This window comes from Chaetura pelagica, unplaced genomic scaffold, assembly GCF_000747805.2.
Source record: "Chaetura pelagica isolate M959 unplaced genomic scaffold, ChaPel_1.0 scaffold67, whole genome shotgun sequence".
In the NCBI taxonomy this organism is placed as follows: domain Eukaryota; kingdom Metazoa; phylum Chordata; class Aves; order Apodiformes; family Apodidae; genus Chaetura; species Chaetura pelagica.
The window spans coordinates 2,811,229-2,825,569 of record NW_009954107.1 but is presented as its reverse complement, the minus strand read 5'-3'; the positions used below and the strand labels follow the sequence as shown (position 1 = coordinate 2,825,569).

Below are 14,341 nucleotides of genomic sequence, written 5' to 3'. Positions count from 1 at the left end.
GCTCTGGCAGGGGGGTTGGACTAGATGATCTTTCAAGGTCCCTTCCAACCCCTAAGATTCTGTGTGTGTGATCTCTCATGACAATAGCTGTGAAAAAAACGCAACAATTGGGCAATCAGATGAGTAAATTCTGACAAAGTGTACGGTTTTCCTAAGAGATACTCATTGCTAAATAAATCTGAGTAACAGTGCCTCAAATTCTGTGCTTTTAAAAAGGTATGTGTACTTGTGCAAGCTTTCAAGAGTGCAAAGTTTTTTTTGAGTGGGACCAATGTGCGTGCTTATGGACTTAATAGCACCACAGATCTATAGGACAGGAATATGCATTAAGCATTGCAACAGCATTGTTTCCTAAACAATTATTAAATACTATATATTTTGTCATTAATTTATGTCTATCCCAGCTGCTCCTTGCTGAAATGCTCTAAATAAAATTCTTGGCATGGTGTAGTTACCTAAGTTAGGTAAGTTTGGTTTGTGTTGTCTTAGGTTGGAAAAAGCCAAGTATATGTGATCTTAATTTCATTAAAATTGCTAGTCTACCCTTCAGGATCCCTCATAGGTTGAAGCTTGAAATAAATTTTTTGTGTTTAAAAATAGTTTTTGTACATTTGCTGTTTTAGCCAAAGTTGAGAATACGTCGTTTTTCTAGTGTATCCATTCCCACTTGGGGAGGGGACAAAGTTTATCAGTTCAAGGTTTTAGGAGGTTCTAACAGTTTTGACAGCTCAGTGAAATTATGGCTATCTCACTTCTCCCTCCCTCTTCTGCTCTTCTTCCCCAGTTCCTGTATGTTGTGCATGTGAGTGGAGCATAATTACATACCCTTCTCAAAAGGATTCTGTAGTGTGCTATTAAAATGCATGACAGGGCAGGAATGTGCATGAGAGATTCCAGGAATAATCCTTCAGTTAAGAATAAGAAGGTCATTATTTTGGTGTGTATTGTATCACAGTAGAGCCCTAAACTCTGATTGAATTCTGTTGTGCTGAAGATGAAAGAGCAGATACTGTTTTGTTTGAGAGAGTAATCAGGTCGGGCTGTGGAAAGCAAGGTCTATAGCTATGTTTGTGTCTTACTCCACATATTTCCAAAGCTCTGAAAACTAGAATTTAAAATTTTAGGTGCAAGTAAGACTTTGGAGGAGTACTAAACACTCCTAGCACTACACTTTAACACACATTTGCAGATAATATGTTTTGGGTGTTTTCTAGCAAGTAATTGTATGGAGTGTACCTCGTGGTGGATGGAGGGGCATTTTTTAAACTGAATACAAAGATGCTTTCTGGGAAAACCCAGCTGCCACTATTCCCAATTGAAGCTGTGTTCCTTCCCTTTATAAGGTAGCCTTAGAGAGGTGAGGGAGAAGAATATTATTAGCCAAGTGCAGGCAAGAAAAAATACATGAAAGAGGAATTACTCTGCTTTTTAAGTTTGTTTTGATTGAGGCATTATATGATGAAGCTAATTTTCTGCCCTCCTTTCTCTCCCAGTCCCAACTTAGGTGTGTTCATATTGTCAAGAAATTTTGCTTCTGAGCTAAGTCATCTATCTCCTCCTCCTCCACATTCTTTGGGTTGCCATCTTTCAAGACATTCTTGCTGCGCATACAAATTGTAGAGTGCTTTGAGTATTGAAATCAACTTCCTACTAAGGCAGCTGATTTGAAGTTTTTCTCAGTAACTTACCTGTTACAGGAGAAGTAAATGTTGGTCTTAACAGATTTCTTAAGATATATGTCTCTTCACTCAGTGCTTTCAGGGGTGTCCGTGTCTTGAGTGTCACTGGGTTACTGAGTTTCACATTCTTGCAAGTAGCTTTTCTCCAGATAGTTCTCGAAAATATCTGTGCAAGTGCACAGAACTTGCTGCATGTGGAAAAAATACTATTAAATAGTTAGCTAATTATTAAGGAAGAAGGCCTAGTATAATGTATGTTATCAATACTGATCTTTAGGCAGTGTTGTAGAGCAATACTAAGTTGTGAACCAAGTGTAATGCCTTGATAAAGTAAATGTTTTATCAGATAAAATTAAGTATATAAAAACAACCCAATAATTGATGTGAAGTCTTAAATTATTACTTATTCCAGCATTTTCAATTTTATTCTCACAAGGCTTTTCAAAACTGGATTAAATAAAAGGTCAGAGATCATACATTTTTTAAGACTTTAGGCTGTTATATTGACCATTAATCGGATGCTAACAGTTTCTTCTTTTGACAGCATTGCAGAAATTCAGAAAGATGTGGAATATCGACTGCCATTCACTGTAAACAACTTGACAATTAATATTAACATGTAAGTAGAGTGAGATATATCTATGCACATCTCAAAAATTAAAAATAGTCTCAAAAAAAATAGTAGTGATAGAACATAAATTGTTCCCATCTCATAACTAATTTCAGAAACTATAACCTGGATTTCTATTAGTAGTTGCAGTGTTATTAATGAAACTAGTACTGTACAAGATGCAGAGGTGCAGCTAAAAGCAAAGCCATATTTTACTGTGCTCAGCTCCTAAGATACCCATGTCTTTTTAGTTGAAGTAGGAGAGAACACTTAAGGGCTTCTGATGACTTTGAATCCCTTACAACTGAAAAGATACCTAATTCGTAATTTGCTAATCTGCTGTAATTCCTAAATTTTACCCTAGTGAAGCTTCCAGATCATAACTTAAGTGATGTATTGTAGCCTTCTTTATGAATTTACTTTGGTGGGTGCTTTTGCTCTGGCAAATATTGATGGTATCTATTCACAAGTGGTTTATTACATAATCCTGATAACTTGCCTAACATTCTTGCAGGTTACACTGCATTGTCTTTGTAGTAATAAAATTTGTATTAGAAAATATTCGTGTTATGCTTTTTCTTTGTCCATGGACATAATTGCTTCATTTTTACACTGCAGTTTTGCCCAGTAAATTCTCTCTTTAATTCTGTGGAAGTCTAATCTGTCTGACTTGTAATTTTGTCACTGAATAATCCTTTTGTGTGCTTCTTTCCCTTTCTATTTCTCTGTATCTCTTATCATAGAAAAGTAAGTTTATGTAATTAATACTACTTGTTCTTGGCAAAAAAATCCTTCTTGTGCAAACTTTATCATGGGATGTAGCTGTAGTAATGATTATTCTTGTATTTGCAGCTTACTTCCACCTCAGTTTCCTCAGGAAAAACCAGTCATCAGTGTTTTCCCACCTGTGAGACATCATTTAATGGACAAGCAGGGAGTATATGTGACCGGTCCATTAATAAGTAATGTATGTCTAATTTGTAGCTTCACATACATCTACTGTTAATAGCAATTTTAATACATGTCACACTAGATTATTTCTAATACCTCTGGGATAAAAAAGCTAGTACAGAGCCTAATTCCTCTCCAATTGTATTTTGAGTGGTCTGAAAACAAAAAATCATTGGTGTTCAGTATAGTATTCTTTATTCTTTTACTGTTGCCATTACTGAGTTGAGTATTCCATATATGTAAAACTATTTTAAGTTATGATAGCTTAGAAAATTCCTATAATTTTTCTTCTTAGTACCAATAGGAGCATTCTTGTTTCTCTACAGTGTATTCTAAATAAGGGACAAGGGTGCTGTAAGGCTGTTTTGTAACATAGTTGTTTGTACCTTAATCCTATTAGAAAGATGTCAAGGTTTTAGCTCTAATATTCAGGAGTTTGATATGCTGTTCAGTTTTTTTATTTCCCTTTTTCTGCCAACAAGGTTGTGGTAATATTTTTGGGTGGGGATAGGGGAGAAGTTATTACTCTTTTGGAATGCAATTAATGCTTTTTGTCTCAAATCTTTATTATTTTTTTTCCCCTTTCTTTTCCCATATGTAACTTGGTAACTAAGGTGGGGTTTTGATTGTTCATCAGAGATGTTGTACTTGATTGATTCACCATTGATAATGAAATATATAAAAGTCTTTTAATTTCTTTTCCATCTGAGTGACTTTATCACTTTATTTGGAGCTTATATATAGACAGTGTATGTTAGCTGATATGTCTTTGAGATAGTTTCCAGCACTGCTGTGTGGATATAATAAATGGCCAAGTTAAGGAAATTCTGGAAGTTCTGGATTCTGGGCATAATTTTTCTCCTGCATTGCATTTTGTTTGTTGTTTTTACCAGTTCACCATGCACTCAGATCTTGGAAAAATTATTCAAAGTTTACTGGATGAATTTTGGAAGAATCCACCAGTTCTGGCTCCTAGCTCATCATCATTTCCATAGTAAGTATCTATCAACATGATTAATGGAACATGTGTACTAACTTACACTTTTTTAAAAAGAGCTAATACCAACTAGTATAGGGCAGGAACAGGAATAATATAGTGGATGTTTTGGGAGACACAGATTCCCTGCCCTTGCACAATTTCACATGTGTGCATGATGGCATGATTGTTTTGAGAAGAAACACTAGATTTCATGGGAGTTACTGTATCAACATGTTGATTCAACTTTGTGTTTCTGTTTTCTTGAAAGAGAATAAACATTTACATTATCAGATAAAAACTTCATCAAGATCTGAGCAGTTATTTCTTCTTAATCTGTTCATAATCTCCCAAGCTGAGAGGCAGCTTCTGTTACACAATTGTGCAGTAGGAAGTGTGCAGTTTAAGTAATTGTATTAAATATGCAAAAATGGTCTGAGACATTACGGCTTTATCAGTACAACTGTGGTACTCATGACTGACAGTGATACAGGGTTTAAATGCAGCAGCAGTTGTGAATTAAAAAGAAAAAACTTTCCTGTTATTTAGAAGTAGTTATATGTGTGTTGCCCAAGTTGTTAAGTGCTATACTGTAAATAAGAACTAATGTACACACAGATGCATTTATCAGGACTTTTAGATTGAAGCAATTTAAATTCACACACTCATTTTTAAGAAGTCATTTTCTTATAATCAAGAAGAGTAAGTGTATACTTGGCTACTCTATAATAATATAGTTTAATGGAGTTGTATATTATGTTACGTTGTAAGACATGAAGAGGACTTACTACATTGGAAGCAACTGATAATAGAAAATGCAAAGTTTATGGCCATTTAAAAATTCAATCTTATGTCTTGCGTGTGATCTGGTAATTATAATTCAGTTGCTAAGAAATGAGCTGTAAGCAGTTGGTTGCTCATGTTGTGGGTTTTTGTTTGTTTTTAGCCTATTCAACAAGCCATCTGGAATGCCTCCTTATGCTCCTCAGGGGTTTCCATTTCTTCCTCCATACCCACCTCAAGAAACAAATAGAACGATGGCAGCCGTGCCAGTTGCTGAATCAGTTTCTTCAAGCTACACTACAGACAAGCCTGCTGCTCCCTCTTATGGCTTGATTACTGATCTGCCACTACCTGTCCCAACAGCAGAAGCAGTGCTTCAGGTCTGTGCGCTGAGTTTTGCTGCTTAAGCTATCAGTGGGTATAAGCTCCCTCAAGGGCTCGCAGGCCATTGCTGCAAAAGTCAAAGGAACAACCTGAGTGACTGCACTTCATTGTTTTGCTGGTGCTAGGAAAATGAAACTGTCATTCTGGCTTTGATGAAAAGTTTTTTAGAACAAACTTGAAGTCAGAGCAAGAAGTTTGTCTCAGTTTCAGTGAAGCCAGAGTTATGCTAAATATCTTTGAATATGCTTTTTTTTTTTTTGGAGCTGCACTTGCCCATAGTGCAGCTGTGACTGTTTCTCCAGCCACAGAAAATGAGATCCTTTTCTCTATATGGGATTTCCTGCCCAGAACCAATCAGGTGAGAACGATGTGCAGTCTCAAGCCTTTGTATAGAGTATTTATTTCTCATTTTCATGCTTAAAATAGCTTCTCTTCACAGATCTCGTATGTGTGTACTCACAAACTCTCTCTCACTGATACTTTCTGGAAGGATTTTTTTAGCATCCTTCAGAAACTTTAAATCTAAATGTTTAGTCTTTCATCAAATCTTGTCTTTAGATACAAAAGCTTTCTTCATCTTGAAAGATACTTCTATGGATTTGTAGAATATAAATTTTCTAAATTGTCTGTTAAGACAGACTTTTTTTTCCTTGTCTAACAACTTTTTTCCCCAAGGGATTATAGCTTTAAAAACCACATGAAACAGATAAAAATGTCACGCTCTTTCTCTCTTCTCGCTTACCTGAGTTATACTACTCCTTTGTGTTTCCTGGGTCATTCAACTGTTGTTAAGTGGAGGACATAGCAAGACAGAATTATTTTCCTCCCAACTTGACTCATGTTTTATGACATGTCACCCCAAACATCCCCAAGTATTTTGTTTCAATGGTTGAGTTGAGATGTCTTCCATTCAGACATTAGTGCTACTGCTTACTTACTTCCTATTCTTACTGCTGGCAAATATTAATCTCCAGTTTTGCATTAATCAGACTACTAAGCATTGCTAAATTTCTGTTTAGGTTGGCCAGAATGGATTTACTTACAAGATGCCTGATGTTCCTGATACATTTCCGGAACTCTCAGAACTGAGGTAAATTTTCAGAAGGTAGCAAAAAAGGCAGTTGCTGCTGGTCTGTATCTGATTTTTGTGAAAAGTCTGTATACCTTACTGAAAGGTTTTAATAGAAATTATAAATACGAGATACACGACTTACCAAAATTGTGGAGTCAGAAAGTAAGCTAATCTTCTTTTCAAATATTCAGGATTCAACAGCAGGAAAAATACTGAAAGTTAGGAAGAGTAAAAATAGACAATGTTCTGCTGTCTTTTAAGGCCTTGCCAGGAACTCTATTTCTACTAATAGAATAACTTTGAAGGAGGAAATGAGACAGGAAAGTGGACTTGACACTGGTTCACAAATTACATTCTGTGAAATGTGAGGGGACTGTAGTGCAGGGTAAATAATGGATTACTTTGTGAGCAGTTCAGCCTGTGCAAGCAAGTTGAGTTAGATAAATCCAGGTGAGAAGTGTGCCAGCTGTCCCATTGCAAATCAGTTCCACATCTACATGCTTAATGCATATAATGCACAAAGATTTTCATCAAAAGCATGTCTTCACAATTCAAAAAATAGTAGTTGTTGTGCCCAGCAATTTGCACTGATCTAGTAGGACGGCCTCGTGGATCAGTTATCTGGGAATTAATAGATTACAAATTAGCTATTAGTTCAGAAAGGGTCTTAGGAGACTGCTTTCTGATCTCATATCTTTATGTTGGTATCATAGTTTGGTGATTGAAAACTGCTCTTTCCAAAATAAAAAGGCCTTTGGCAAGAATGACTTCTAGGTTGTTTTTTCTTCATCCTTGACACCTTTGTAAGAGTCTGTTTAATTGAGTTAAATCAGCTGTAAGTTCTAGCAGCATCCTTATTATGTAGTAGAAAGTTAGGCATTTTGGGAGGAAGTGTAATTTCTGTGTTAAAACATTCTAATCCAGTTTGGTCCTTCCAAGAAGATTGGATTAAAATTCTATAATTCTTCTGGTGGTAGTTTAGTTAAATCACAAATAGTATTGCCACTGTTCTGAGTAGCTCTGTTGCATATAGGTGGCACAGTTTTGGTAGTTTTGGAAAAGGCCATAGTAGAACAGGTATTTCCCTTAGCCAATGAAGAGGACTCTGCTGAAGCAGGTATTCACACAGCAGTCCATGGAGGGCACTGTATTGGAACAGGCAGATATACCCTGAAGGAAACCACAGCTGTGGCCAGCCCACACTAGAGCAGGCTCTCCTGCCAGGAACTGCAGCCTGTGGAGAGGGACCCATGTCGGAACAGGGGAAAAGTGTGAGGAGAAAGGAGCAGCAGAGATGAACTGTTACGGACTGACCGCAATGCCTGCAATTTTAGTTTATAGGAAGTAAGTCTTGAAATGAGAGATGCTTTTTTTAAGATCGCTACTGCAGATAGTAGAGCCCACAATCCAGGAGAAAGGAGAAAAATAAGTTGTGGTCAAGTGTTTTGTATCTTTAAAGTCCCAGTAAATACCTCAAACTTTTGGCAGAAATGCATAACTCTACGTGTAATGTTTGCTGTTAGATTTAAATCTGCTGTCTTTCTGTTTGAATGTAGTATATCACAGCTGAACAATATGAATGAGCAAGAGGAAGTATTACTGGAACAGTTTGTGACCCTACCACAACTGAAGCAAGTCATTTCTGATAGAGATGAGTTAGTGAAAAGCATTGAAGAGCTGGCAAGTAAGATGTCAAAACATTAGCATCTGTGACTGTGTTCTGCAAACTGAATCCTTTAAAAAAAGTAGTAATAGTGACTTTATTTTACAGAAAAAAACTTGTTGCTGGAGCCTAGTCTCGAGGCAAAAAGACAAACTGTGTTGGATAAAGTAAGTGAACAATAAGATCCTTTTCAGAAATATTAATTGCAATAGTCTGTTTTTTTCAGGAAGAAAACATTCTTTTTCTTCTTCCTTCCAGTATGAGCAACTCACACAGATGAAAGCAGCCTTTGAAAAAAAGATGCAAAGACAGCATGAACTTAGTGAGGTATAATTTCTGTGTTATATTATTCTTTAAGAATACTTAAATTGAAGTTTTGATTTGTATCTTCACCCATAAAATATTCTTCTGGGTTTATATGAAATAGATTTGCATCAAGTATGGAATAGAATGGGATGAAGTACCAAACAGTTTGAAAGCAAAAGTGTTTGGGTTTTTTTGAGTTGTTTGGTGTGGGTTTTTTTAACACTCCAGTAGATGCAAGTTGGAAGAAGGGAGTGTGATGAGCATTTGTAGCTGTTTTTAAGTACAATCCTGGGTCAAACCAGTTTTAGGAATAGAGTAATGTTTAAAGAAGGCTTTTTTCATTAATGGTGCCCATTTAACATAACTGGCTGAAAAAATTGTACCAGATGAAAATTATTCTAGCCGTTGATTTAGAAACTTAAATTCTGTGATTTATTGTGTATTCTTATTTTGGGCAACATCATATGTGCTGTCAAACTTTGCACATTCTGAAAAACACAAAGGGTAGAGTCATCACTTGAAAAAGCAATTTAGAGAAGGAGAATAATTTAATATGCTTAACAGGATATGCATTAGAAGGTGTAACTTCTCATAAACCAATTTCTGTACTGAACTCTTCATTACTTGCAAGACTTATCACCTGAGAATACAATAGTCCATCAAAATAGCATGTGTAGTAGCTGAATTGCAAAATGTCCTCAAAATAACAAAATATTAAATGACAAGCAAAAAGTTACGTGACAGCAAACTGAATTATTTCATAGGTGAGCTAAATTATTTAAATGTTTCCTCACTTGAAAATCAAAAGAGTCTGACTCCTAATGCCTCCCTTCGTTGTGATGTAAGTTGGCCTTGAAGTTGAGAAACTATTTCTGTAAGAAACCACTTAAAAACTGGACGTAATACCCTACTACCATATTACCTTTCCTTTTTTGTCAGTTAGATTTGCTGATTGAATTTAATGATGGTTAGGAGGCAAAGAGTTGGACAGTGGCAACTGGATTTTTTTTTCCACATATGCTGTATCTTCTGTGCATTGATGTGCACTGTACACTACTTGGTATCTCCTGTTCTCTCTCCTTCAAAGTTCCGGACAATTATTTTTACTTGTACTGTGGCTGAATGTTAGGCATCTTTTATTAGAACAAGCTCTCCTTACTTTGCACAACATTAATTATAACAGGTAATTTCTGATTACATTACATTTTTACAGTACATAAGTAACACATTTTCCATGAGGTAGATGAAGGGTAGTCTAAGCATCTAAAATCTGTAAATATTTTAATTTTGCAGTTTTGGCTCTGTACAAACTCCTACTGAAGACATGAATCGTGTTCTGATTTAACTGTCCAAACATATCAGAGGAAAAATTATTAACAGAAATTAAACGGATATAAGGTTTGAGGTTTATAAGAACAGAAGAATTGAGTATACTGGTATAGATTAGCAGCCCATCTACTTCTTGAATAGGTATTTTTTCTTTTCTTGACTTCCTCTTCACAGTCATTTCAAGGGTATTTAAAAGTTGAACAGTTAGTGCATTTTTACCATTTTGTAATTCTCAGGTTCACTATTGAGTTTCAGAAGTTGACCCTATTTATTGAAGACACTTGAAATGCTAGTTCTACTCAGAAATAAATCATGCACTCGAGAACCTGTCAGATTTCCAAGTTGGATGCTTTGTACAGTGTAAAGGTTGAAAAGCTTTATACATTTGTGAGAATGTTTGTGAGTCAAGACCTAAACTAGCAGCACTTTTCTTACATCAAATTCTTTCCAATTTAATGAGCTGTGCTGTTTCTTGGAAATGAAGCTTCATCTGGTCACTTGGTATTTCAATTTTAATTTTAATAATAATAATAATAATAATAATAATAATAATAATAATAATAATAATAATAATAATAATAATAATAAAAAATATTCTGTTCACATATCCTGTATTTATGTACTAATTTATCTTTATTCTTGGAAATGTAGGTTTTGATGGACAGTTTAATATTACATAGGAGTTTTTATTTTCTTAGAGTTGCAGTCCAAGTGCTCTGCAAGCCAGACTTAAAGTAGCTGCTCATGAAGCTGAAGAGGAATCTGACACTATTGCAGAAGACTTCTTGGAAGGCAAAACAGAAATAGATGACTTTCTTAGTAGTTTCATGGAAAAGAGAACGGTATGTAAATATACAAATAGTCCTACTATGAGACATAAATATAGTGAATAAATTTAAGACTTAGAATTTGAGCTGTCCTGTGATACAGAACAGTGTTTTAGTAAGCTCCAACAAAGAAAAATACATCCATAAGTGGCTTCAGTCTGTTTAAAGTATAATCTGCATTCTGAAGGGATGTGTTTTTAAGGCAGGAGTACAAAGATCTCCTGCATTAGACCCTAGGAATTTAGCAGATTTTTTTTTTTTTGCCACTTTATATCCTGAATATAGATGTAGAGAAGATAGCCACATAAACAATTTTAAGTTTGGTAATGACATGTTGCATTAAGTGACCGTTAATGCTTAATTTATTAAGCTTCTTAAAGTAATTATTCTGTTGATGGCTATCACCAAATAAGTAACTGAGATTCAAAAACCACTGTTCCAGCTCATGCTGTGACAAAATAAACTTACCAGGTAGTGTACCATTCTTTAAAGATGGCTAATAACTGCATTTCATAACATAGGAAGCAATTCTTTTGTAAGCAATTTTGGTTAGAATAATGTTATCAAAATAGACAGTTGTTTAGTGGGCAGCTTGGAAGGGAGGTGGTTCACAGGGCTTTCCTCTATTAAAGAGCATACAAAGTAGCTAAATAATTACGGATTAACTGTAGTACGTATTATAAAAAAAATCTTTTCACGCTGCACTTTTCTTATGTCTTATTTTGTAGCTCTGCCACTGTAGACGAGCCAAAGAGGAAAAACTTCAACAGGCAATAGCAATGCACAGCCAATTTCATGCTCCACTATAGGTAAACTTCTAATATTGGTGGTGATCTACAAATGGATTTGTTACAATGCTTAGTGTTCTAATAATGCTTTCTGTGGAAATCAAGTATGTACTGCATCTGGTTAGTTGTATTTAAAATACAACTCTTGGAGGAGTTAAAATATCTAATTATGGAAATTTGTTTTTACAGACTTCCTGCAAACTACACCTGTCAAGAGAACGAGTGAAAAACCCAATAAAGCACACTTTTTAGTAACTATTATTTGCAAATAAGCATTTCATCTTATATGGTTGTATTTATAGAAGAGATTGTATATGGAGTTGGGATGGTTTTTGTACAAATTAGAATGTCCCTTTTCTACTCTCATTGTACTCAAGAATCCTTCTATTGCAATCTTTGCACTAATTTCTTGTATTTATTGTTGATAGTTCTTATTTACGTTCCTGCTGCTATACTCCATTCTTCAGAGATCACATCTAAACATGGAATTTTGACTAGCTTTTTACATTTTTATAAAAAACATAATTCATATCTTTTGTATTTTGAACTTTAAACATAGATTTTGCTTGATCTGTGGAAAAGTTTGAAATAAATGGTGATAGGACTTTGGAAACTGAAGAAGTTTGTAATTTGAAGGTGTCAGTGGATTCAGAAGCTGTCTTTGCTTGAAGCCAAAATGTTTAAGAATGAATTTTTAAATTTAAATTAATAATATAAAACTGAGTATAGCCTGTATTCTGTTTTGGATAAGTAGATTTGGATTAAGCAAAGGATGTGTTGGAACAAGTTATATTGGAATTGAAATAGAATAAATGATCTCTGCTTAGATTTGGTATGTTGCTCAGTAGCACTGATGCACTTGATTTCAGGAGTGGCTTGGTACCTTCCGCTGTAATTAAACAGAATTTTCATCTAACAATTTCATTCGCATAATTTTTTTTTTTATTTAAAGAAAAAATAATGAGGTCATCCCCCAGTTTCTGTTTTATGCAATATGTTCCTCATGGGAGAAAGTCAAAAGCACTTCACAAAACTGAGTTCTGAAGTTCTTTGAGATTTCAGGGTTTTTTCCTAATTTTAAGGAATGAAGAAACTAATTTGGCTGGAGTTGCATGGTGTGTTAAGGCCAGTGATAAAATTTGGAAGTGAAATTTAATTCTGCCTTTTAATCACTGAACATTGTCTCTGGTGAGTTGACTTTTTTTAGGATGGGAATATATCTGGTGAGAATGGGTAGGATGCAGCACAGTATTCCACAGGAGAAAATACAACTCCTGAACACATACATGCCTGTGTGTTCTCTCTTGCTCTTGTAAAAAGACATATTTTTTCTTAACCTTGTCAGGTTGCATTAGGTTTTCATGGAGACAGTGAAGTTCCAAAATAACAGAAGGAATTGTACAGTTCTGAGAGATAGAAAAGATAAATCATTGGTTAAGTAATGTGTCAGAAATCCTGCTTCTTTCTTGTTGGGAAGCACTCTGGAGATAAACCTCTTAGTTAAGACACTGCCTCTGTGTTACCTACATAGGGTCACTAAACATCACAGATTCAAGTCTCAAACAAAAGCACGTCTGTTCAAGCAGGTATGTTTCTGTATTACTAATCTTCAGTCAGTCCTAAACTCTGTGCTCTTCTGGCGAAATGCAGTAAGGTATTTCTTCTGAATTTGAGGAGAGTAAATTTGAAAAATCACTTAGGTTCAAGAATCTTGTTCCACAGGCTAGTGAATCTTCAAATGGGGCTTTAGACTTAGCCCTGTCATACTTTACAGTACTGTGGGTGTCTGTCTTCAGCTACTGCCTTTCAGGGTGAGTAAACTGGTATCTGATAGGGTTTTTATTTGTAAAGCTAGTTCAAATTATGAGATTAGATGTCCCAAGATAATAGAACTATGGTACAAATCAAAGAAGATACTTAGGTGCCTGGAAAAATAAACCAGTTATAAGTGCCATGATTAAGCAATAATTTTAGAGTATCTTCTCCAAAAAACATTTCTGCTGACTGTGCATAATAATACTTCTATATTGACATAGTAACGAAAGCCCTAATAAAAAGTGAGATCACATAGGTTTTCAAGTGGTTCTGGACTTGGCTCTCTGAGTAGTGTGATTTCTGCAGCTCTGGAGAAGAAAGGGATTTCAGTGCTGCCTTCTTGACAAACTGTATTTTTGTGCTGACTGTATAAGTTGTTTTGGATCTTTTTCTGAGTATCTAGCTAACAATCTTTAAAAAACTAGGCACAATTCCGTACAGGGCTGCTTTTTTTGTTGTTTCTTCATTGTAAGAGAAAGGAACAGCTAAGCAAACATCTGGTGCTCTTCCTGAGTTGGGGTCGCATCTTCTTTTTCATTTTATAATGGCATGGAATGACAGACTTCTGTCCTCATCTGCCTCCTCTTGTTGAATGTTATGTGGTGTATTATGGTGCTCTATTGTAACTGAAGTCTAGCCAGATCACCTTCAGGGGACTTGCTTCCCAAACTAGTACAAGTTCTCAACACTTCAGCTTTTCCTCTTGTTACTTTTGTGTGTAAATTTACAAATTCAGGACTTCTCCATGAAGTCTTTCTGATGGTAGTAGAGGATAGCCTAGAAGAAAATGTTACTGTTTAATGCAAGTTCTTAGTACAGTGTCTTGTTCAGGGATATGAAAGTTTAAAGTCCTTTTTTCCCCCTTTCTAATCTCTCATACTGTTGTTCCTCTTCTTAGGATTTCCCCCTGCTCCCATCTCAGCCCCATCAGCAGTCACAAGTACACCCTATAGAAAAGCACAAAAGACTGTATTCAACAATGGTGTCATGGGTTAGCTACAGGTATCCTGTCACATGCAGAAATGGCCAGCCTGTTTCTGGCCTTTAAAGGACAAGTGAGACTACTGCTGGTTTCTTAGGTTTTTTTCTTTTCTTTTAGTCTTACACTGGTTGTCCCAATGGGAACATTTTTCTGTATAGTTCATCTTCATACTTCCT

At 35.5% G+C, this 14,341-nt stretch overlaps 1 protein-coding gene across 1 annotated transcript; it reads left to right on the top strand.

Annotated features, from left to right (window-relative positions):
* Positions 1-2,197: 2,197 nt before the first annotated feature.
* Positions 2,198-11,856, top strand: VPS37A (vacuolar protein sorting 37 homolog A (S. cerevisiae)). The gene is made up of 11 exons (XM_010002513.1): positions 2,198-2,298; positions 3,142-3,256; positions 4,134-4,234; positions 5,163-5,379; positions 6,403-6,473; positions 8,012-8,139; positions 8,227-8,285; positions 8,377-8,445; positions 10,452-10,595; positions 11,309-11,389; positions 11,558-11,856. Exons 1-10 carry the CDS (start codon positions 2,198-2,200, stop codon positions 11,387-11,389), a joined length of 1,086 nt encoding a protein of 361 aa, XP_010000815.1. The 3' UTR covers positions 11,558-11,856.
* The last annotated feature ends 2,485 nt before the right edge of the window (positions 11,857-14,341 follow it).

Coding starts and splice junctions, on each gene's coding strand:
- VPS37A (XM_010002513.1), top strand. CDS start 2,198: ATGCTAACAGTTTCTTCTTTTGACAGCATTGCAGAAATTCAGAAAGAT. Junction 4,235..5,162: donor AGCTCATCATCATTTCCATA/GTAAGTATCTAT, acceptor GTTTGTTTTTAG/CCTATTCAACAAGCCATCTG. Junction 10,596..11,308: donor GTTTCATGGAAAAGAGAACG/GTATGTAAATAT, acceptor CTTATTTTGTAG/CTCTGCCACTGTAGACGAGC.